The sequence below is a fragment of the Hyla sarda genome, chromosome 11 (assembly GCF_029499605.1).
Source record: "Hyla sarda isolate aHylSar1 chromosome 11, aHylSar1.hap1, whole genome shotgun sequence".
NCBI lineage: Eukaryota > Metazoa > Chordata > Amphibia > Anura > Hylidae > Hyla > Hyla sarda.
The window spans coordinates 99,153,843-99,179,273 of NC_079199.1; the positions used below are offsets into that span (position 1 = coordinate 99,153,843).

Sequence of the window (25,431 nt, forward strand, 5' to 3'; positions counted from 1 at the left end):
CAAGTTTATGGGAGGGGGTGTGATGGTCGTCATGTCCCCTCCCATAGACTTGCATTGAGGCGGCGTGGCCATGATGTCACTAGCCTCCGGCACTGAAGTAGATGCTCTAAACGAAAGCTCCATGGGAGGGGGATAAGATATCTAGGGGTGGAGTACACCTTTATTTAAGAGTGAAGCAGTTTTTCCAATTTTCATTGTTGCATTCCAACATGTTATAACTGTTTTATTATTATTATTCTGTTGCTGTAGCTCCTTAAGGGCTTTTTTTTTTTTTTTTTTGTTATTTTCAGGATGAGTTGTATTTTTCACCCTTTGGGATAGATAGAACTGTTTTTTTTGTTGTTTTTTTTTGCCAAGAAATATTAAAAAAGAACATTCCGACAAAGTTTTAAAATACCATGTTAACTTTATTGTATAGATCAGAAGGGTTTCGGAGTACCCCTTTAAGTATTAAGTTGAAGAAACCCTCTAATTGTGAATCAGATACATTTTGCTAAACTTCAAGGACTCATTTGGTCTCCATGTTGGCCAAGAAACAGATGAAGCTTGATACCTATGTCTTGGTGGTTGTCGCCAACGCCCATTCAGATTGGCTTCTCCACAGGAGTTAAACCACCAACCAGCCTGATAAATGTGACTGCAGCTTATATACATCAGGCCACCAAAAAGACAAGTCGGGTTACAATTGTCATTGGGTTTATCAACGGTGCTGAAAAAGCTTGTGTGCTGGTTGAAAAGTTCATTTTCAGAATTTCCAAAAAAGGCGTCTCCTGTAGGGAAAAATACAAAATATTTTTTTATTAGTCGCTCTGTCCATACAATATTTGTACAATATGTTGAGTTAAGGCATTGAGGGAGTATTCCCAACATAATGATGTTTTGATTGACCATTATGGGGGGAATATACCCTCAGATCTGTGACTCCCATACCTGCTGTACCCGAGTATATTCCTGCTGACAATCTATAGAACTGTTGGGCATTTCCAACACTAAAGGGACTGTATTCCGCGAAGGCTTCCTGACCATTAAAGTCTCCAATGCTTATGCGCAGTTTGGAAGGTCTGTCCGTCTGCTGTGTCAGGGCATAAATGTATCGGAGTCCAAGCCAGTGTTCACCTTGAACGATAGATAAAATATCATTAAGTCTGGTAGATTTAGTATAAGGCTGGGTTCACACTGCGGAAAATTTGGAGTATATATTATTTTTCAAGTAGCTTTCCTGGCTGTAATCTGCAAAATGTAATGATTGGCTTAGTGCACTTGGGCTCGTCCAGAAAGGGTTAGTAGAGGAGATCAGGGGGATCCCAATAGTCGGACCCCACTCCCCCCCAAAATCAAACACATATCCACTATCCTTTGGTTAGAGGATAAGTGTCTGATAAGTTTGGTTCCCTGGAGTACCCCTTTAACCCCTTAAGGACCCAGCCATTTTACACCTTAGGACCCGGCCATTTTTTGCACATCTGACCACTGTCACTTTAAACATTAATAACTCTGGAATGCTTTAAGTTATCATTCTGATTCTGAGACAGTTTTTTCGTGACATATTCTACTTTAACATAGTGGTAACATTTTGTGGTAACTTGCATCCTTTCTTGGTGAAAAATCCCCAAATTTGATGAAAATTTTTACAATTTAGCATTTTTCTAACTTTGAAGCTCTCTGCTTGTAAGGAAAATGAATATTCCAAATAATTTTTTTTTTATTCACATATACAATATGTCCACTTTATGTTTGCATCATAAAATTGATGAGTTTTTACTTTTGGAAGACACCAGAGGGCTTCAAAGTTCAGCAGCAATTTTCCAATTTTTCACAAAATTTCCAAACTCACAATTTTTCAGGGACCTGTTCAGGTTTGAAGTGGATTTGAAGGGTCTTCATCTTAGAAATACCCCACAAATGACTCCATTATAAAAACTGCACCCCCCAAAGTATTCAAAATGACATTCAGTCAGCGTTTTAACCCTTTAGGTGTTTCACAGGAATAGCAGCAAAGTGAAGGAGAAATTCACAATCTCCATTTTTCACACATGTTCTTCTAGACCCAATTTTTGAATTTTTACAAGGGGTAAAAGGAGAAAATTTATACTTGTATTTGTATCCCAATTTCTCTCGAGTAAGCACATACCTGATAAGTCTATGTAAAGTGTTCGGGGGGGCGCAGCAGAGGGCTCAGAAGCGAAGGAGCGACAAGGGGATTTTGGAGAGTACATTTTTCTGAAATGGTTTTTGGGGGGCATGTTGCATTTAGGAAGCCCCTATGGTGCCAGAACAGCAAAAAAAAAAAAACACATGGCATACCATTTTGGAAACTAGACCCCTTGAGGAACGTAACAAGGAATAAAGTGAGCCTTAATACCCCATAGGTGTTTCTCGACTTTTGCATATGTAAAAAAAATGAAAAAAAAATGTCACTAAAATGTGTGTTTCCCCCCAAGTTTCGCATTTTTGCAAGGGTTAATAGCAGAAAAAAAAACAAAATTTGTAACCCCATCTCTTCTGAGTATGAAGGTACCCCATAAGTTGACCTGAAGTGCACTACGGGCGAACTACAATGCTCAGAAGAGAAGGAGTCATATTTGGCTTTTTGAGAGCAAATTTTGCTCGGGGGCATGTCACATTTAGGAAGCCCCTATGGTGCCAAGACAGCAAAAAAAATACACGTGCCATACCATTTTGGAAACTAGACCCCTTGAGGAACGTAACAAGAAATAAAGTGAGCCTTAATACCCCACAGGGGTTTCTAGACTTTTGCATACGTAAAAAAAAAAAAAAATTTCATTAAAATGTGTGTTTCCCCCCCAAATTTCACATTTTTGCAAGGGTTAATAGCAGAAAATATCCCCCAAAATTTGTAACCCTATCTCTTCTGAGTATAAAGGTACCCCATAAGTTGACCTGAAGTGCACTACGGGCGAACTACAATGCTCAGAAGGAGTCATATTTGGCTTTTTGAGAGCAAATTTTGCTCGGGGGGCATGTCGCATTTAGGAAGCCCCTATGGTGCCAGGACAGCAAAATAACGCCCACATGGCATACCATTTGGGAAACTAGACCCCTTGAGGAATGTAACAAGGGGTACAGTGAGCATTTACCCTCCACTAGTGTCTGTCAGATCTTGGGAACAGTGGGCTGTACAAAATTTTTAATTTGCACAGCCCACTGTTCCAAAGATCTGTCAGACACCAGTGGCGTGAAAATTCTCACTGCACCCCTCATTACATTCCGTGAGGGGTGTAGTTTCCAAAATGGGGTCACATGTGGGGTTTTGTTTTTCTTGCGTTTGTCAAAACCGCTGTAACAATCAGCCCCCCCTGTGCAAATCATCTCAAATGTACATGGTGCACTCTCCCTTCTGGGCCTTGTTGTGCGCCCCCAGAGCACTTTGCGCCCACATATGGGGTATCTCCGTAGTCGGGAGAAATTGCATTACAAATTTTGGGGGGCTTTTTTCCCTTTTACCTCTTGTCAAAATGAAAAGTATAGGGCAACACCAGCATGTTAGTGTAAAAACATGGGGCCGGGCAGGGCGGGAGGAAGTAACCGCCCCCCCCCCTGCTAACCCACGGATCGCAGGGGATAGGAGGAGGTGGCAGGCTTGCCACCTCGCTCCTATACTCCAGCATGGTCCTGGCTGTCTGTGACAACTGGGATAATGCAAAATTACCGGGCGGTCGGGTCCCAGAGACCCGATCAGCCTGATATCGCCGCAGATCGCAAGGGCGATTTCCCTCGCGATTTGCGACGATCGCCGACATGGGGGGCCTACATGGCCCCCCTCTGCGTTTTCCCTGGATTTCAGCAGGCATCCGGTTCCGATCTCTGCCCGGCGCGCGGCAGGGACCGGAAAACGCCAGGATGTACGGGGACGTCCTGGGTCCTTAAAGCCCAGGGTGCGGCGTTTGAGAAACCAGGGGAAGCACCGTCAGGTGTGAAACTTGTTATTTGTCTCGGAACCCTCCACACCTCATGCCTAGTTTTTCCAGTTGTACACCTTGGAAATAAATCTTCACTTTTGCAACTACAGAGGGGGAGTGTGATTCATCTATCAATCTTCTACCACATATAACTACTATATACAAGAATATAACTACTATAATACTGCTCCTATATACAAGAATATAACTACTATAATACTACCCCCTATATACAAGAATATAACTACTATAATACTGCTCCTATATACAAGAATATAACTACTATAATACTGCTCCTATATACAAGAATATAACTACTATAATACTGCTCCTATATACAAGAATATAACTACTATAATACTGCCCCCTATATACAAGAATATAACTACTCTAATACTGCTCCTATATACAAGAATATAACTACTATAATACTGCTCCTATATACAAGAATATAACTACTATAATACTGCCTCCTATATACAAGAATATAACTACTATAATACTGCTCCTATATACAAGAATATAACTACTATAATACTGCTCCTATATACAAGAATATAACTACTATAATACTGCTCCTATATACAAGAATATAACTACTATAATACTGCTCCTATATACAAGAATATAACTACTATAATACTGCTCCTATATACAAGAATATAACTACTATAATACTGCCTCCTATATAAAAGAATACAACTACTATAATACTGCTCCTATATACAAGAATATAACTACTATAATACTGCTCCTATATACAAGAATATAACTACTATAATACTGCTCCTATATACAAGAATATAACTACTATAATACTGCTCCTATATACAAGAATATAACTACTATAATACTGCTCCTATATACAAGAATATAACTACTATAATACTGCTCCTATATTCAAGAATACAACTAGTATAATATCACAAATCAAAAATAGATCTTACCTCCAAGCTGTCCAAATCCATTCTCATAGTCATCCCACATTTTATTAAATGACAATCCGTCATCTCCGTTGTGTTTCTGTATAAGAGTCCAACCTCCTTCTTTTGTCATTTCACAGAACACCTGCAGAGGGAGCCATGACAGTCCTTTATTTTTCACATGGATTTAACCCCTTAAAAATGCAGAGTGTACATGTACGCCCTGCGCTCGCTCCCCTTCTATGACGCTGGCTCAGGCCGCCGGGACCTGTGTCTAATGTCGGACATAACTGATCGCGGTGATGCCCAGCATTAACACCTTAGACCCTGCGATCTAAGTTGATCACGGTGTCTAAAATGAAAAAGAAAACACTCCTGGCAGCTCAGCGGAGATGATTGATACTATTGTGGGGAAATCGCCATGTCCAGATCAGCTTAGAGGACGGCAGGAGGGCCCTTACCTACATCCTCCCCGTCTGATCAGTAATCCAAAGCTCCAGTCAGCTATGGCAGGCTGGAGCAGCAGATCACCGATAACACTGTTCAATGCAGTTCTACGGCATAGCATTGACCAGTGCATGCAATATAATGATTGCATGTAATAGTCCCCTATGGGAACTATAAAATGGTGTAAAAAAAAAAGTAAAAAAAAAGAAAAATACATCTTAATAAATGTGAATTAACCCCTTCCATAATAAAAGTTTGAATCACCCCCCCCCCCCTTTTCCCATAAAAAAAAAAATTTAAATAAAAAGATAACATATTGGTATTGGAATCGTCGCATGCGTAAATGTCCAAACCATAAAAATATAATGTTAATTAAACCGCAAGGTCAATGGCGTATACGTAAAAAAAATACCAAAGTCCAGAATTGGGTATTTTTGGTCACTCTGTTCACACTAAAATATTGATAAAAATCGATCAAAAAGTCTCATCAAAATAAAAATGGTCCCAATAAGAACTTGAGATTACGGCGCAAAAAATTACCTTCACACATCCCCGTATACGGAAAAAAAAAAGTTTTAGGGGTCGTAATAGGACAATTTTAAACATGACAATTTTTGTACATGAAGTTATAATTTTTGAAAAGGAGTAAAGAAAATCAACCTACTGTATATAAGTTGGGTATTATTGGACCTAGATAATCAAGATAAGGTGTCACTTTTACCGAAAGGTGCAATGCGTAGAAACGGAATCCCCCAAAATTGACTAAATGATGGGGTTTTTTTCAATTTTGCCCCACAAATGATTTTTTTTTTGGGGGGGGGGGGGATTTGCTGTATATTTGTGGTGAAATGAGTGATGTCATTACAAAGAAAAATTGGTGGCGCAAAAAACAAGCCATCATATGGGTCTGTAGGTGGAAAACTAATAGCGTTATGATTTTTAGAGGGGGAGGTGGAAAAATCAAAATGCAAAAATGAAAAAATGAAATAAAAAACTGAGTCGTTAAAGGGGTACTCCGGTGGGAATTTTTTTTTTCTTTCAAATCAACTGGTGCCAGAAAGTTAAACAGATTTGTAAATGACTTCTATTAAAAAAATCTTTACCCTTCCAGTACTTTCTAGCTGCTGTATGCTACAGAGGAAATTCTTTTCTTTTTTAATTAATTTTTTGTCCTTTCCAAGTACTGGAATGGTAAAGATTTTTTAATAGAAGTCATTTACAAATCTTTTTAACTGGCACTGGCACCAGTTGAGTTAAAAAAAAAAAAAATTCCACTGGAGTACTCCTTTAACCTCTTAAGGACCCATGACGTACGCGTACTTCATGAGTCCGCTCCAGATCATAGCGGGTCGGGCCCGGCCTCTAACACCGGCTGGGACCCGTGGCTAATAGCGCGCGGCATTGATCGCGGTGCCGCACGCTATTAACCCTTTAGACGGTAAATAAACCCTTTAGACAATGTAAATAAAAATAAACATATGTGGTATCGCCGCGTACGGAAATGTCCAAATTATAAAAATATATAGTAAATTTTTTGCGGTCAATGCCATACGTGCAAAAAAATTCCAAAGTCCAAAATAGTGCATTTTTGGACACTTTTTATATCATGAAAAAATGAATAAAAAGTTATTAATAAGTCATATCAATGCAAAAATGGAATCGCTAAAAACTTCAGATCACGGCGCAAAAAATGAGCCCTCATACCGCCCCATACGTGGAAAAATAAAAAAGTTAAAGGGTTCAGAAGATGACAATTTTAACCGTATACATTTTCCTGCATGTAGTTATGATTTTAACCGTATGGGCCTACAGAATAAAGATCAGGTGTCATTCTTACCGAAAAATGTACTGTGTAGAAACGGAAACCCCCAAAAGTTACAAAATGGAGTTTTTTTTTTTCAATTTTGTCTCACAATGATTTTTTATTTTTTTGTTTTGCTGTCGATCTTTGGGTAAAATGACTGACGTCATTACAAAGTAGAATTGGTGACGCAAAAAATAACACATCATATGGATTTTTAGGTGCAAAATTGAAAGAGTTATGATTTTTTAAAGGTAAGGAGGAAAAAACAAAAAAGGCAAAAATGGAAAAACCCCGGGTCCTTAAAGGGGTACTTCGCTGCCCTGGGTCGGAAGCTCCGCTCCCCAGCGTCCGGAAGTTTATTGTTCCCTTCGTGACGTCACGCCCAAAGTTTTGTATATTACCCCTTAACCCCTTAAAGGGGTACTCCGCTGCCCTGTGTCAGAAGCTCCGCTCCCCAGCATCCGGAAGTTTATTGTTCCCTTCGTGGCGTCACGCTCCCTTGGTGACGTCACGCCCGCCCCCTCAGCGAATGTCTATGGGAAGGGGCGCGATGGCCGTCACGCCCCCTTCCCATAGACTTCCGTGTTCAGGGCTGCCCCTCGTGACGTCACGCCCGCCCCCTCAACAAAAGTCTATGGGAAGGGGGCGTGACGGCCATCGCGCCCCCTTCCCATAGACTTTCGCTGAGGGGGCGGGCGTGACGTCACGAAGGGGGCGTGACGTCACGAAGGGAACAATAAACTTCCGGACGCTGGGGAGCGGAGCTTCTGACACAGGGCAGCGAAGTACCCCTTTAAGGGGTTAAGGGGAAATATACAAAACTTTGACTCATCTCTAAATACAGACTGGCCAATCAATATAAGGTCAGAGAATACAAATACAAACCCTGTGCAGAGGAGAAGTTGACCAGTTGCCCATAGCAACCAATCAGATCACTACTTTCATTTTCCAGAGGCCTTTTTTTTTTTTTTTTTTAAATAATGAAAGTAGCAATCTGATTGGTTGCTATGGGCAACTGCACCATTCTTCCCCTCCACAGGTTTTGATGAATCTCCCCCATTGTCTTCTGCTATAGAAAGATCATTGATTCTCTCACCTTAAAAGCAACATCGGCTCCTTTAGGTTTAACCGTGTAGATTCCACTATCCGACAGATTGTTTTTTGTCCAGATGTCAAAACAGTCAAATCCTGCAGAACCAAGAAAATTCGGTAAAACACCAAAAATATTTAACCCATGTGTTGCTATTTATTTCCGGTGTTTTCAGTTCTCCTCCCCCTTGTTTTGAAAGGAATAGCTGAATGTTGTCCACCCAATGGTCCAATCGGTGCTTCCGGGACTGGACACATGACGTCACAACACGCCCCCTCCATTCATGTCTATGGGAGGGGGCGTGACGGGCGTCACGCCCCCTCCCATAGACATGAATGGAGGGGGCGTGACGTGATATCACAAAGGGGGCTTGGCGTTACATCACCTCTCTAGTCCCTGACTGGAGAAGCAGCGCCACATAGAATGTGGGTGCTGCACAGAGATCGCAGGGGGTCCCAGCAGCGGGTCCCCCCGCGATCAAACATCTTATCCCCTGTGCAATGGTCTCCAATCTGTGCTCTTCCAGATGTTGCAAAACTACAACTCCCAGCATGCCCAGACAGTCCAGGCATGCTGGGAGTTGTAGTTCTGTAACATCTGGCCCTTCAGAGTTGTACTTTTGAAACATCTGGAGGGCTACAGTTTGGACACCACTACACAGTGGTCTCCAAACTGTTCTCCTCCAGTTGTTGCAAAACTACAACTCTCAGCATGCCCTTCGGCTGCCTGTGCATGCTGGGAGTTGTATTTTTGCAACAACTGGAGGCACTGGTTGGGAAACATTGTCTGTTTCCTAACTCAGTGTTTCCCAACCTGTGTGCCTCCAGCTGTTCCAAAACTATAACTCCCAGCATGCACAGAAAAAAACGTACATGCTGGGAGTTGTAGTTTTGCAACAGCTGGAGGCGCACGGGTTGGGAAACACTGAGTTAAGTAACAAACTCAGTGTTTTGCAACCAGTGTGCCTCCAGCTGTTGCATAACTATAACCCCCAGCATGCACGGACAGCCAAAGGGCATGCTGGGGTTAATGTATAATTATAATTTTTTTTTTTACTTTTTATTTCTAGCTATGACAATGAGTCACATGACACACAAGAAATGACAATGAGTCACATGACACACAAATACAATGTAGATAAAAGAAAAATGTTCCCCCTGTATATGGAGGTAAGTGATCATATCTTACCCTCAGCCTGTTGCTCTTCCTGACTCTGTAAGAAAAAAACATTGTGTTTTATGTTAACTTTAGAATTTTTATAATGTATTTTATTATTATTATTATTATTATTATTATTATACATTCAAAAATGATGCTCAGTTTCATAGGCTACAACAAAAGAAAATTCTCTCATATTAATAGAAAATTCTATGCATAGGACATAATACTACACCATTTTGTATTGTTTTTAGGCTTTTGTAGCATTTCCCAGAATCCCACTATACTCTCGGTGTGGTGTTTTGATTTTTTTTTATAAAATCTTGGCATTTTTTCTCCCATCGACTTCTATGGGAAGAACAATAAAAAAATTAAAAATGCCAGAAATGCTTCATGTATTCTCTTGGGGATTTCATGGCATTGCAGTACTTAAAGGGGTACTCCGGTGAAAACCTTTTTTCTTTTAAATCAACTGGTGGCAGAAAGTTAAACATATTTGTAAATTACTTCTATAAAAAAAAATCTTAATCCTTCCAGTACTTATTAGCTGCTGAATGCTACAGAGGAAATTCCTTTCTTTTTGGAACACTGATGACATCACGAGCACAGTGCTCTCTGCTGACATCTCTGTCCATTTTAGCAACCGTGCATAGCAGATGTATGCTAAGGGCAGCATGGTGGCTCAGTGGTTAGCACTGCTGCCTTGCAGTGCTGGGGACTTGGGTTCAAATCCTACTAAGGACAACAATAAAAAAAAGTGTTACTATTATTATTATAATGTCAGCAGAGAGAACTGTGCTCATAATGTCATCAGAAAGCATTCCAAAAAGAAAATAATTTCCTCTGTAGTATTCAGCAGCTAATAAGTACAGGAAGGATTAAGATTTTTTAATAGAAGTCATTTACAAATAAGTTTAACTTTCTGCCACCAGTTGATTTAAAAGAAAAAAGATTTTCACCGGAGTACCCCTTTAATACATTTTATTATTGCTGCATTTTTTATCAGTTGTGTTTTTCTTATTATAGGTCTTGTGAACTGTCCAAAGCAGGAGAAAATCCCCATAGCAAACATATGCTGCTCTGGACAGTTCCTAAAATGGACAGAGGTGTCAGCAGAGAGCACTGTGTTTGTGACAGAAAAGAAATCCAAAAAGCAAAGAATTTTCTCTGTAGTATACAGCCGCTAATAAGTACTGGAAGGATTAAGATTTTTTAATAGAAGTAATTTAAGAATCTGATTAATTTTCTGGCAACGGTTGATTAAAAAACAAAAGTTTTCCAACGGAGTACCCCTTTAAGACTGGGATTCCACATAGAAATTTTTGAGTCAAAGCCAGAAGTGGATCCAGCAGTATAAATCCTTCCTTTATATTTCTCACTCCTCATGGACCCCTTTTTGAAAATAGTCACATACCTAAAAATTCTCCAAAATTGATGAAAGGTACTACCAAAAAATTGCAAAAAAACCCAAACAAATAAAAAAAACATTGTAGATATAATATACCGTATTTTTCGCCGTATAAGACGCACTTTTTCTTCCCCAAAACTGGGGGGAAAAAGTCGGTGCGTCTTATACGGCGAATACTCCCCTATCGCGGCGGTCCCTGCGGCCATCAACGGCCGGGACCCGCGGCTAATACAGGACATCACCGATCGCGGTGATGCCCTGTATTAACCCTTCAGACACGGCGATCAAAGCTGACCACCGCTTCTGAAGGGAAAGTGGTGAAATCGCGGCATCCCAAACAGCTTACAGGACCTTGCCTGCCTCCTAGGTGTCTGCTCCGTTCCGGGATCCCCTGCTTAGCCGTCCCGGCATGCGTAGCGACATGATGACGGCGACGGAGAGCGTGGATCCCGGGAAAGAAGACGTCCGGAGAGTCGGGGACACCACGGGGACGCGGCGACAGCGATGGAGCGACATACAGGGCAGCGGTGACGGGTCCGGAGCGGCGGGGACACGTGAGTATTACCTCCTATACCAGTGGTCTTCAATCTGCGGACCTCCAGATGTTGCAAAACTACAACTCCCAGCATGCCCGGACAGCCAAAAGCCTACTACTACTGATATGACTACTTATTCCCCCCCATATCCCCAAACCCTTTTGATATCACTAGTTGGTTAGATAATAGGTTGGGTACCATTTTGTAGATACCCTTAGTTTCTAGGTACTGCTAGTTTTGGGCACAAATTGGTTAGATTTAGTTAGACACCCCACGTTCTAGTTAGTTAGATACTCGCTTAGATACTGTTTGTTACTACAAAAGCTTTATTACCTGTATTATAGCTATTTAGATCAGCGGTCTCAAACTGTGGCCCTCCAGATGTTGCAAAACTTCAACTCCCAGCATGCCCGGACAGCCGTTGGCTGTCCGGGCATGCTGGGAGTTGTAGTTTTGAAACATCTGGAGGTCCGCAGGTAGAAGACTACTGTTGGGTTCAGAATCTTTATTTTTTTAGATTTTGCGCCTATAAATTGGGTGCGTCTTATACGCCGGTGCGTCCTATAGGGCGAAAAATACGGTAGATTTCCCTAACATCTTTAATTAATAAAAAAATAAATAACTAAAAATCTTCCTTGACAAATACTACAAAAAGCTAATTTAAAAAAAAAAAAAATTTAATTACCATGTATGAAACCCCCCTTAAACTGACAGAACTTACCAGTGTGATTCGTTGACACAGAACTAGGAGCAAACACCGCAGCAGGTTCCTCGTCTTCATTCTCACACACCTAAACAGATTGGCAAATGTAAGTTTTGATACAATTAAATAAGTAAATAAATAAATAAATTAATTAATTAATTAATTAATGAACAAAGAGGTAAATACATGTATAAATAAGTAAATAAATAAATAAATTAATTAATTCATTAATGAACAAAGAGGTAAATAAATGTATAAATAAAAAAATAAATAAGTAAATAAATAAATTAATAAATTAATAAACAAAAAGGTAAATAAATCTATAAATAAGAAAATAAATAAGTAAATAAATTAATTAATAAATTAATAAACAAAAAGGTAAATAAATCTATAAATAAGAAAATAAATAAGTAAATAAATAAATTAATAAACAAAAAGGTAAATAAATGTGTAAATAATAAAATAAATAAGTAAATAAATAAATGAATAAGTAAATAAATTAACAAATAAGTAAATAAATTCATCAACAAATTGGCAAATAAATAAGTAAATACATTTGTGAATAAATAGGTAAATTTAATAAATAAAATAAATCTGATGGCAAATTTTAAAACACTAATGTACAAATAAATAAATAAAACGAAATACAATGACAAAATTAAAGAAAGAAAATGAGAGAGTAAATGGGACCTACTAAGTTCTCTCCAGTCCTCAGAAGTGCTCTGTGAGTAGCTTCTAATACTCTTCACTGCCATCCCCTTTTTATATCACCAAGTTAAAGGGGTGGGGGTTGGGAACAACAAGAAAACTCTGACCATTCAGATAAGACTACTCAAAAACAGAGGATTGCTATGGGGATTTGTGCCTGTTCTGGACAGTTCCTGACATGGACAGAGGTGTCAGCAGAGAGCACCATGCTAGATTAAAAAGATAAGATGACTTCCTCTGGAGCGTACAGCAGCTGATAAGTACTGGAAGGTTTAAGATTTTTATATAGAAGTAATTTACAAATTTTTCTGACAAAGTTGGTTTGAAAACATGTTTTTTCCCTGTGTAGTACCCCTTTTTACAGCAATTTCCATACGTAGCAGTAACATTGCGGTACAGCTAATTAAACGTCCCATGTGAACACATCCTTAAAGGAGAACTCTGGCAAAACTAAAATTATCCCAAGAATAGGAGACGAGGAGGAGTGCGTGTCATCTGCCGGTAGATGGCATGGGGGGGGGGGGGGCGATGATTCCTGAGTGCTGTACTGTGGACTTTTAGCAAGATGGCCGCAGTGGTGTGCTCCGCGCGCATGCCCCGGGAGGATGCACCGGCGGTGTTTTCCCTGCCCTCCCAGTGATGTCACAATCCTGTGATCTCGCTGCTGGGACTGTGACGCACATATCTATCTATCTCATATCTATCTATCTAATATCTATCTCCTATCTATCTATCTCATATCTATCTATCTATCTCATATCTATCTATCTCATATCTCTATCTATCTATCTCATATCTAACTATCTATCTTTTATCTATCTATATCATATCTATCTCATATCTATCTGCCTCATATCTATCTATATATCTATCTATATCATATCTATCTCATATCTATCTGCCTCATATCTATCTATCTATTTATCTCATATCTATCTATTTCATATTTATCTATCTAGCTATCTATCTAATATCTATCTCTTATCTATCTATCTCATATCTATCTATCTCCTATATATCTATCTATACCATATCTATCTCATATCTATCTATATCATATCTATCTCATATCTATCTGCCTCATATCTATCTATCTATCTCATATCTATCTCATATCTATCTATCTCATATTTATCTATCTAGCTATCTATCTAATATCTATCTCTTATCTATCTATCTATCTCATATCTATCTATATCATATCTAGCTCATATCTATCTGCCTCATATCTACAGTATCTATCTATTTATCTCACATCTGTCTATCTATCTGTGGTGTCCCGGTACTGGACATGGTCCTGTACCTTGTGTCGTAAGTCCCCATAGTCAGAGTTCCTTCGTCCTGATAGGAGTCTCTTAATGGGATAACCCCTAGTCGCCTCTTCCTTCTTTAATTTAATGTGTAATGTGTATATATTTTATTTTATAAAGATTACTTCCAGGACCTTAGGTCATGTGATCTACAGTAAATGTGTTATGCTAAGGTTAAGGACCTTTCAGGTCATGTGATTGTGCCACCTGATGTACCACAATCCTTTGTAATAGAACTGACAGGTTTGGGGATCCAATAAGCTTTGAGCCTGCCCCCTTGGCATATAAGGGCGCTGTTTCCAATCATATCTCTCTTGGGTTCCGGACTAACAGAGAGAACTCAGCTCCGGGCATACCTACAAGACAGATCTAGGCCTGAAGCCTATCTCTCTAGCATCTTGCTAACCGTGAGTTTATCCAACTCTCTCCTAAAATCCTATGTGACTACTGAACCTAAATCAAACCCCTAAATTAAATGGAACAGCGTAAAACAAGCCTCAAAGCTTATTCCCTACAAGGTCCCAACCAACCTGTGAGGAGCCTAAGTACCGGTCCTCTGTATAGACTATTTTCTGATTTCATCCTACATAAAATCTGCAGTAAAGTTATTTCCAGTTTACTACAATTCTGGTTGTGGACAATCCTTTATTCCTCCCTATCGTTCCTGGGACGGGTGGCGGTAGGATATATATATGAAGAGGAACCCACACCCTGTGGTCACGACAGTTAAGGGTTAATGCAACACCCTTTCATCACTGCACAGCTACACCCTATTTACCCTACAACCCCCAAGCTACCGCATATCTATCTCATATCTATCTATTTATTTCCATCATTTACACTTTCAAAATAACAGAGAACAAAAAAACGGCATCTGCAAAAGTTTGAGCACCCTGCAGAGTTAATATCTTGTACTGCCTCTTTGGCAAGTATCACAGCTTGTAAACGCTTTTTGTAGCCAGCCAATAATCTGTGAATTCGTGTTTGAGGTATCTTGGCCTATTGTTCCTTACAAAAGTCTTCCAGTTCTTTGAGATTTCTGGGCTGTCTGTCACGCGCTGCTCTTTTAAGGTCTATCCATAGATTTTCAATTATGTTGAGGTCAGGAGATTGTTAAGGCCATGGCAAAACCTTCAGTTTACGCCTCTCGATGAAATCCCCCGAGGATTTCGAGGTGTTTTTAGGATTATTATCCATTTGCAGAAGCCATCCTCTCTTTAACTTCAGTTTTTTCACAGATGGCGTCAAGTTAGAATCCAAAATTTGCTGAAGTTTTATTGAATCCATTTTTCCTTTTACTCGTGAGATGTTCCCTGTGCCACTGGCTGCAATACAAACCAAAAGCATGATTGATCCACCCCCATGCTTAACAGTTGGACAGAGGTTCTTTTCATTAAATTCTGTTCCCCTTCTTCTCCAAACGTACCTTTGCTCATTCCGGCCAAAAAGTTCAATTTTAACCTCATCAGTCCACAGAACTTGTTTCCAAAATGCATCAGGCTTGACTATATGTCCATTTGCAAAGTTCAAACGCTGATTTTTGTGGTGAGGACATAGAAGAGGTTTTCTTCTGATGACTCTTCCATGTTCCATGAAGACCACATTTGTACAAGTATCTCTTTATAGTGGAATAGTGTACCACAACTTCAGTGTCTGCCAGATCTTTCTGGAGGGATTGTGCAGTCAAACATGGGGTTTGATTTGTTTTTCTCATAATCCTGCAAGCTTTTCTGTCTGATATTTTTCTTGGTCTTCCAGATCTTGCTTTAACTTCCACTGTTCCTGATGGCCATTTCTTAATTACATTCCGAACAGAGGACATTGACATCTGAAAATGTTTTGCTATCTTCTTATAGCCTTCTCCAGCTTTGTGAGCGTCAACTATTTTCAGTTCCAGATTTCTAGACAACTGCTTAGAAGAACCCATGGTGCTGATTGTTGGGGCAAGGTCAGATGAGTCTGGGCATTTAAAACCTTTGAGATTGACATCACCTGGTCTTCCCAGATGATGATTGAGAACAATCCATGACACTGGCAGGTCTCAGCTTTGCAAAGGGGGCAGTGCATGCTATAAATTCTGCAGGGTGCCCAAACTTTTGCAGATGCCATTTTTTTTTCCTGTTATTTTGAAAGTGTAAATGATGGAAATAAAATTTAACGTTTGTATATTTTAATGAAAACCTAACATATAACAAAAAAAAATATGAAAAATAAAGATGAGGATAATGTGCTTACATGAAATAGATTTATTAGAAAATCATATGATTCAAATGGCAGCGAACTTGAATGGAATATGGATATAGCAGCTTCTGTAAAATGAAATTGAAATAATACTGATGTCACATTATATAGCTGTATCACTATATGATTATAACAGTACATAATCCTCAATTTTAAGCACCATTAGTGGAATGGGTACATGAGGTCCTGATGAATCGAAGATTCCGGTTTATCAGACTAACTAATCTGATTGTCCGGTATGCTGAAAAAATTGTAATTGAAGAAGTAAACTAATGTCCAATGGTATTGTGAATACTTCCTAACCACCATATATACTGTAGCCAATGAAAGGGTTATATAAGAACAGTGGAGGGGAATGTCCGGACATTCAAATAGATTCTGTCAGGCATATACACAAATATATATATATAAATCAAGATATAATTTTATCTTGCTTATGAAATACCTAAATCAAGGCTCTAGAGCCAGAATTTTCTTGTTTTCCGCCAAGTCTTGTATAATGCCGATGTCAACTTGTTGCTCTCTGTTTCAAGGTAGACAGATAATAAAGTTGGTTTTACCCGGGGAGGGAGAACAATGGGAAAATCCTAGGCTAAATATCTGCTAATCCAACATAAGAGTTTACAAAGAAGCCACTATTGTTTAACAAGCTCATCTGTGTGGATTTTAACATGTTATTTAAAGTGCATGTTTGAGCTGAAACAATACTTATCCGATGGTACTATACAAACAATACGCGACCACCTCAAACCTCCCATATTGTCTAAGGCATATCCTTTCTCTATAATGGCCTGGGGTAGTGAAACAATCAGTATAGCTCGAAAACTAGCTATTTTATACAGAAAAAACTGAGCAATTGCTACTGAAAATATATATACTTTATTAAAGGGAACCAATCATCAGATTTGACCCTATATAATGCTTGGCAAAGCGTTATATAGGGTAAAATTGTTGTCCTCACCATCCCCGGGGAACACTCCTGCCCCCAGGGATGGTGAAGATATGAAGTTATAAACTAGTCGCCGCCGTAAGTAGTCACCTGGGCGGGGAGCTCTTCTCATCTACTACCGTTCTTCGGCCGGGAGCGACGCCCCCTCCGCTTGATTGATGGGCCGCGTCATTGTTCCGCTCACTGAACAGACAGAGCAGAGCGATGACGCGGCCCATCTATCAAGCGGAGGGGGCGTCGCTGCCGGCCGAAGAACAGGAGTAGCTGAGAAGAGCTCCCCACCCAGGTGACTACTTACGGCGGCGGCGGTGACTAGTTTATAACTTCATATCTTCACCATCCCTGGGGGCAGGAGCGTCCCACGGGAATGGTGAAAATAAAGATTTTACCCTATATAACGCTTTGCCAAGCGTTATATAGGGTAAAATCTGATGATTGGTTCCCTTTAAACAAAAATAAGTAACATGATATACAGGGAACATCAGGAATTTAAAAACAATATGGGCGGAACTGGATGTTTGTAAAGATTAATAAATACCCATGTGAATAAATACAATACAACAGGGTGAATGGAGGGGAGGAGGCTACAAGGATAAAATTACATAAAGCACATAGCCCTATATAAAGTTAAAGGGGTACTCCGGTGAAAACCTTTTTTCTTTTAAATCAACTGGCTCCGGAAAGTTAAACAGATTTTTACATTACTTCTATTAAAAAAAATCTTAATCCTTCCTGTACTTATTAGCTGCGGAATACTACAGAGGAAATTCTTTTCTTTTTGGAATGCTCTCTGATGACATCTCGAGCACAGTGCTCTCTGCTGATGTTATAATAATAATAATTAGTCTTTATTTATTGTTGTCCTTAGTGGGATTTGAACCCAAGGCCCCAGCGCTGCAAGGCGCTGCAACCACTAAGCCACCATGCTGCCCTTAGCATACATCTGCTATGCACGGTTGCTAAAATGGACAGAGATGTTGGCAGAGAGCACTGTGCTCGTGATGTCATCAGTGTTACAAAAAGAAAGGAATTTCCTCTGTAGCATTCAGCAGCTAATAGGTACTGGAAGGATTAAGATTTTTTTATAGAAGTAATTTACAAATATGTTTAACTTTCTGGCACCAGTTTGTTTAAAAGAAAAAAGGTTTTCACCGGAGTACCCCTTTAAAGTCCTAAGTGGAAAGCACTATATCCCGGCCAGTCTTAGTGACTATAACCACCACTCATGTCCTGCTACAATGTCTAACTCCTCTAACTTCATTTTACAGAAGCTGCTATATCCATATTCCATTCAAGTTCGCTGCCATTTGAATCATATGATTTTCTAATAAATCTATTTCATGTGAGCACATTATCCTCATCTTTATTTTTCATTTATTTTTTGTTATATGTTAGGTTTTCATTATAGCAAGCGCCTGATTACAATATACTTTTGTTTTTTTATATTAGTGTTTTACTAATCTACCCTCGGGTGGTTTGTAGGGACCCACCCGTAATCATAGGCAGCTGCTAATTATCCAGATAGTAGCGCTTGTGCATATATTAGTTGTAAAATCTAACTTTTGTTGACATATTATAAGAATGTCTAATCTGTAATTTGATGCCTTTTGGAGATTTTTCCATCTTTCCTTGGCTTCTTGATGCACATTAATACAAATTTTCACCTGGGGTGGCCAAACTTTTGATCCCCACTGTAACTACTATAATACTGCTCCTATATACAAGAATATAACTACTATAAGAATAAGAGAAGAAGAAATGAAGATACCGCACTCACCCACTGTATGTACTTGAAGATGTAGATTTATTCAGATCCTTGGAGATGGATCCGTAAGGTGGAGGACATGGAGGGGGATGAACGCCAGGACTAGTTTCGCGCCGAGCGGCGCTTCCTCTGACTGGATTACCTATCCAGTCAGAGGAAGCGCCGCTCGGCGCAAAACTAGTCCTGGCGTTCATCCCCCTCCATGTCCTCCACCTTACGGATCCATCTCCAAGGATCTGAATAAATCTACATCTTCAAGTACATACAGTGGGTGAGTGCGGTATCTTCATTTCTTCTTCTCTTATTCATATTTATGGACTACCGAATTTATACCTGCACCCCCAGAGATTTTGTATACCTGAGGCTCCAAGACAACACCTCCACGAATAGGCTGTTACTTAGGGAGTCCAGTCACTGGTGCCACTCACCTCTCTCCACTTAGATATAACTACTATAATACTCCTATATACAAGAATATAACTACTATAATACTGCTCCTATATACAAGAATATAACTACTATAATACTCCTATATACAAGAATATAACTACTATAATACTGCTCCTATATACAAGAATATAACTACTATAATACTGCTCCTATATACAAGAATATAACTACTATAATACTGCTCCTATATACAAGAATATAACTACTATAATACTCCTATATACAAGAATATAACTACTATAATACTCCTATATACAAGAATATATCTACTATAATACTGCTCCTATATACAAGAATATAACTACTATAATACTGCTCCTATATACAAGAATATAACTATTATATAACTATTATAATACTGCTCCTATATACAAGAATATAACTACTATAATACTGATCCTATATACAAGTATATAACTACTATAATACTGCTCCTATGTACAAAAATATAACTACTATAATACTGCCGCTATATACAAGAATATAACTACTATAATACTGCCTCCTATATACAAGAATATAACTACCATAATACTGCTCCTATATACAAGAATATAACTACTATAATACTGCTCCTATATACAAGAATATAATTACCATAATACTGCTCCTATATACAAGAATATAGCTACTATAATACTGCCCCTATATACAATAATATAACTACTATAATACTGCTCCCATATACAAGAATATAACTACCATAATACTGCTCCTATATACAAGAATATAACTACTATAATGCTGCCTCCTATATACAAGAATTTAACTACTATAATACTGCTCCTATGTACAAGAATATAACTACTATAATACTGCTCCTATATACAAGAATATAACTACTGTAATATTGCTCCTAAATACAGAAATATAACTACTATAATGCTGCCTCCTATATACAAGAATATAACTACTATAATACTGCTCCTATATACAAGAATATGACTACTATAATACTGCTCCTATATACAAGAATATCACTACTATAATACTGCTCCTATATACAAGAATATAACTACTATAATACTGCTCCTATATACAAGAATATCACTACTATAATACTGCTCCTATATACAAGAATATAACTACTATAATACTGTTCCCATATACAAGAATATAACTACTATAATACTGCCCCTATATACAAGAATATAACTACTATAATGCTGCCTCCTATAGACAAGAATTTAACTACTATAATACTGCTCCTATGTACAAGAATATAACTACTATAATACTGCTCCTATATACAAGAATATAACTACTGTAATATTGCTCCTAAATACAGGAATATAACTACTATAATGCTGCCTCCTATATACAAGAATATAACTACTATAATACTGCTCCTATATACAAGAATTTGACTACTATAATACTGCTCCTATATACAAGAATATCACTACTATAATACTGCTCCTATATACAAGAATATAACTACTATAATACTGCTCCTATATACAAGAATATCTCTACTATAATACTGCTCCTATATACAAGAATATCACTACTATAATACTGTTCTCATATACAAGAATATAACTACTATAATACTGCCCCTATATACAAGAATATAACTACTATAATGCTGCCTCCTATAGACAAGAATTTAACTACTATAATACTGCTCCTATGTACAAGAATATAACTACTATAATACTGTTCCTATATACAAGAATATAACTACTATAATACTGCTCCTATGTACAAGAATATAACTACTCTAGCACTAAAAGGTGAGAACCAGGCTTAAAATTTGTTGTTTACCCATCCTGAGGTTTGAGACTACCCATATGTAACTATATTTTTATGCAAGTATGTTGCTAAATATAAAGAAACGATAATCTTCTCTGACTCTAAGTTATAGAATGGATCAGGTATGTGGCGGTTTCACAAATGTTTTTGAGCTTTTGGAAGTCGACCAGTTGATTGGAGGGAGACTCAATCCTCTTTTGATTGGACCTTTCTATACTAAAGTATAGAATTAGGATAAAGAGAGGAGTAAAGTGAACAATGGGTTAATCTTTACACCTATATGGAATAATTGTAATCTCACAAAATGTATGAAAATTGAGAAAAATAAAGGAAGAGTTTTAACCTGTTAAGGACTTAGGGCATACCTGTACGCCCTACGCCCAGTCCCGGTGTTTAAAACGGGGTCACACCGTGACCCTGCATCACACCGGGTCGGTCCTGGCTGCTATTCATAGCCGGGACCCTGGGCTAACAGCACGCGGCACCGATCGTTGTGTCGCATGCTATTAACCCTTCAGACGGGGGGGGATCAAAGTTGACCGCCGCGTCTGAAAGTGAAAGTAAGCGCTTCCTGGCAACTCAGTCGGGCTGATCGGGACATCGCAATAAAATAGCGATGTTCCGATCAATTAGGACGCGAGCGGAGACCCCCTTACCTTGCTCTGTCACGTCCGATCTGGGTTTGATTGCTCCAAGCCTGAGCTACAGGCTTGAGCAATCGAGCCCCTATCTTGCTGATCCATGCAAAACTATGGCTTTGCAGGGATCAGTATAAGAGATCAGTGTGTGCAGTGTTATAGGTACCTATGGGATAACAATGATCAGTGTGTGCAGTGTTATAGGTCCCTATGGGATAACAATGATCAGTATAAGAGATCAGTGTGTGCAGTGTTATAGGTCCCTATGGGATAATAATGATCAGTATAAGAGATCAGTGTGTGCAGTGTTATAGGTACCTATGGGATCTATAACACTGCAAAAAAAAAGGGAAAAAAAAAAGTTAACAAAGGTCATTTAACCCCTTCCCTAATAAAAGTTTGAATCACCCCCCTTTTCCCATAAAAAAAACTGTGTAAATAAAAATAAACATATGTGGTATCGCTGCGTGCGTAAATGTCCGAACTATAAAAATATATCATTAATTAAATTAGATCAATGGCGTACGCGCAAAAGAAATTCCAACGTCCAAAATAGCGTATTTTTCGTCACTTTTTATGTCATGAAAAAATGAATAAAAAACAATCAAAAAGTCTGATCAATACAAAAATGGTACCGATAAAAACTTCAGAACACGTTGCAAAAAATGAGCCCTCATACCGGCCCGTATGCGGAAAAATTTTAAAGTCATAGAGGTTAGAAGATGAGAATTTTTAACAAATAAATTTTCCTGCATGTAGTTATGATTTTTTTCCGAAGTACAACAAAATCAAACCTATATAGGTAGGGGATCATTTTAACCGTATGGACCTACAGAATAAAGATAAGGTGTTATTTTTACCGAAAAATGCACTGCGTAGAAACGGAAGCCCCCAAAAGCCCCCAATGAATTCTTTCCCGTTTCTCTGTGGATTTTTGGATGAACTGACTTATGTCACTGCTAAGTAGAACTGGTGGCGCAAAAAATAAGCAATCATATGGAATTTTATGTGCAAAATTGAAAGCATTATGATTTTTAGAAGGTGATGAGGAAAAAATGAAAATACAAAAATGGGAAAACCCTGCGACCTTAAGGGGTTAAAGGAATTTTGGAGGCAAAGGAACTACTCTGTATGCAGGTTCAAAGTGTTTATTATTGGGGAACTTATTGCAGAATTATTGATACAATTGTTGGCCTATGTAAAAATGATGACAACCCATAAATATTATGATGCGCAAACTCAGTCAATTCCAGAATGGGTAGGCTCCATATATAAAATACACAACTATGAATTTAAATGAGCAAAAAAAGAGATACAGGGGTATTATTACATTCCAGAAAGTATGGGGTAAATGGTTAACATGATATACATGATATACTGAAAAAGGAGAAAAAAAAATGTAATATATTTTTCATCCCTCTTTCTCTTCATTACTGGTAGGGTGGGGGATGAGTAATTATTAAATTAATTTAGTGTATTATGGGCCGACCTATAATTCTTTTTTTAAAGTAAGATATTAAAATACTGTCAAACTTAAAATTTTGTAATATGAAAATGAGAAATAAAGTATATTATATTAAAAAAAAAAGTAAATAAATAAAAAAGTAAAGTTAAAAAATTAAGTTTTATTTTTTTTTGCTAAACAAAGAAAGTTGCCAGTCGAGATTCCCCAGGTAAAGGGAATAAAATACAGAAATAAATAAAATAATTCATAGTTACATAGTTACATAGTTAGTACGGTCGAAAAAAGACATATGTCCATCAAGTTCAACCAGGGAATTAAGGGGTAGGGGTGTGGCGCGATATTGGGGAAGGGATGAGATTTTATATTTCTTCATAAGCATTAATCTTATTTTGTTCCAGGAATGTATCTAACCCTGTTTTAAAGCTGTTAATTTTTCCTGCTGTGACCAGTTCCTGAGGGAGACCGTTCCATAAATTCACAGTCCTCACGGTAAAGAAGGCGTGTCGCCCCTTGAGACTAAACTTTTTCTTCTCCAGACGGAGGGAGTGCCCCCTCGTCCTTTGGGGGGGTTTAACCTGGAACAGTTTTTCTCCATATTTTTTGTATGGGCCATTAATATACTTATATACGTTTATCATATCCCCCCTTAAACGTCTCTTCTCAAGACTAAACAATTACATAGTTACATAGGATAAAGAGAGGAGTAAAGTGAACAATGGGTTAATCTTTACACCTAGATGTCTGATTGCAGAGGCTCCCACCACTGGGGACCCCCACGATCTCTGAGCCGGAAGTGGCGGCATCTGGAAAGTGGAAGCTTGGAGCTGTCACGATGCCGGCTGGCAGGAGGTGGATCCTCTGTGCCAGAGAGGGATTGGCGTGGACCGTGCTAGTGGACCGGTTCTAAGTCACTACTGGTTTTCACCAGAGCCCGCCGCAAAGCGGGATGGTCTTGCTGCGGCGGTAGTGACCAGGTCGTATCCACTAGCAACGGCTCAACCTCTCTGACTGCTGAAGATAGGCGTGGTACAAGGGAGTAGACAGAAGCAAGGTCGGACGTAGCAGAAGGTCGGGGCAGGCAGCAAGGATCGTAGTCAGGGGCAACGGCAGGAGGTCTGGAACACGGGCTAGGAACAAACAAGGGAACGCTTTCACTAGGCACAAGTGCAACAAGATCCGGCAAGGGAGTGCAGGGGAAGTGAGGTATAAGTAGGGAGTGCACAGGTGGAAACTAATCAAGCTAATTGGGAAGATTGGGCCAGGCACCATCATTGGTGCACTGGCCCTTTAAATCGCAGAGACCCGGCGCGCGCGCGCCCTAGGGAGCGGGGCCGCGCGCGCCGGGACAGGACCGACGGAGAGCGAGTCAGGTACGGGGACCGGGGTGCGCATCGCGAGCGGGAGCCACCCGCATCGCGAATCGCATCCCGGCTGGAGGCGGTACCGCAGCGCACCCGGTCAGTGGATCTGACCGGGGCGCTGCAGCAACGAGGATGAGGCGAGCGCTCTGGGGAGGAACGGGGACCCGGAGCGCTCGGCGTAACAGTACCCCCCCCCTTGGGTCTCCCCCTCTTCTTGGGGCCAAAGAACCTGAGGAAAAAAAACTCAATTTTTCCGTGATGAGGTCCGATGCACATTAGGAGGGGTTCTGTGCGGAAACGCACGAGACAGTCCAATCTTTTATTGTTAAAACAATAGATGTAAAGGGGTCTGGCGAGACTGGTCACAGGGACGTAGAACCTGTTGATAAGAGAGGCCAAAAAATTTTTTCCTGCAGATCCGAAATCCAAGAAGACCATAGTAGAGAAGGAGAAGGTAGAGGCAGATATCCGCACAGGCACAGTAAGGCGTGGAGAAGCAGAGTTGACATCAAGAACTGTGTCACCTTTGTGCGGAGTCAGCGTACGTCTTTCCAGGCGGGGAGGACGGATAGGACAATCCTTCAGGAAGTGTTCGGTACCGGCATAGTACAGGCAAAGATTCTCCATGCGGCGTCGTGTCCTCTCTTGAGGTGTCAAGCGAGACCGGTCAACTTGCATAGCCTCCGCGGCGGGAAGCACAGGAACGGATTGCAGAGGACCAGAGGAGAGAGGAGCCGGGGAGAAAAAACGCTTCGTGCGAACAAAGTCCATATCCAGGCGGAGCTCCAGACGCCATCCGG

General features: G+C 39.5%; 1 protein-coding gene and 1 long non-coding RNA gene across 2 annotated transcripts in view; one reads left to right on the forward strand and one right to left on the reverse strand.

Moving 5' to 3' along the window:
* Window positions 1-399: 399 nt before the first annotated feature.
* On the reverse strand, window positions 400-14,035 carry LOC130295585 (fibrinogen-like protein 1). Its single transcript, XM_056546434.1, has 7 exons — window positions 14,001-14,035; window positions 12,008-12,077; window positions 9,373-9,397; window positions 8,191-8,282; window positions 4,868-4,988; window positions 931-1,116; window positions 400-770 (listed from the first exon to the last, which is right to left on the reverse strand). Exons 1-7 carry the CDS (start codon window positions 14,018-14,020, stop codon window positions 469-471), a joined length of 816 nt encoding a protein of 271 aa, XP_056402409.1. The 5' UTR covers window positions 14,021-14,035; the 3' UTR covers window positions 400-468.
* Window positions 8,176-25,431, forward strand: part of LOC130295587 (uncharacterized) — a 30,641-nt gene continuing 13,385 nt past the window's right edge. Inside the window, exons 1-2 of the long non-coding RNA XR_008848920.1 lie at window positions 8,176-8,303; window positions 9,254-9,353. This is a non-coding gene — a long non-coding RNA (uncharacterized LOC130295587). The remainder of the gene's footprint in view (window positions 8,304-9,253; window positions 9,354-25,431) is intronic.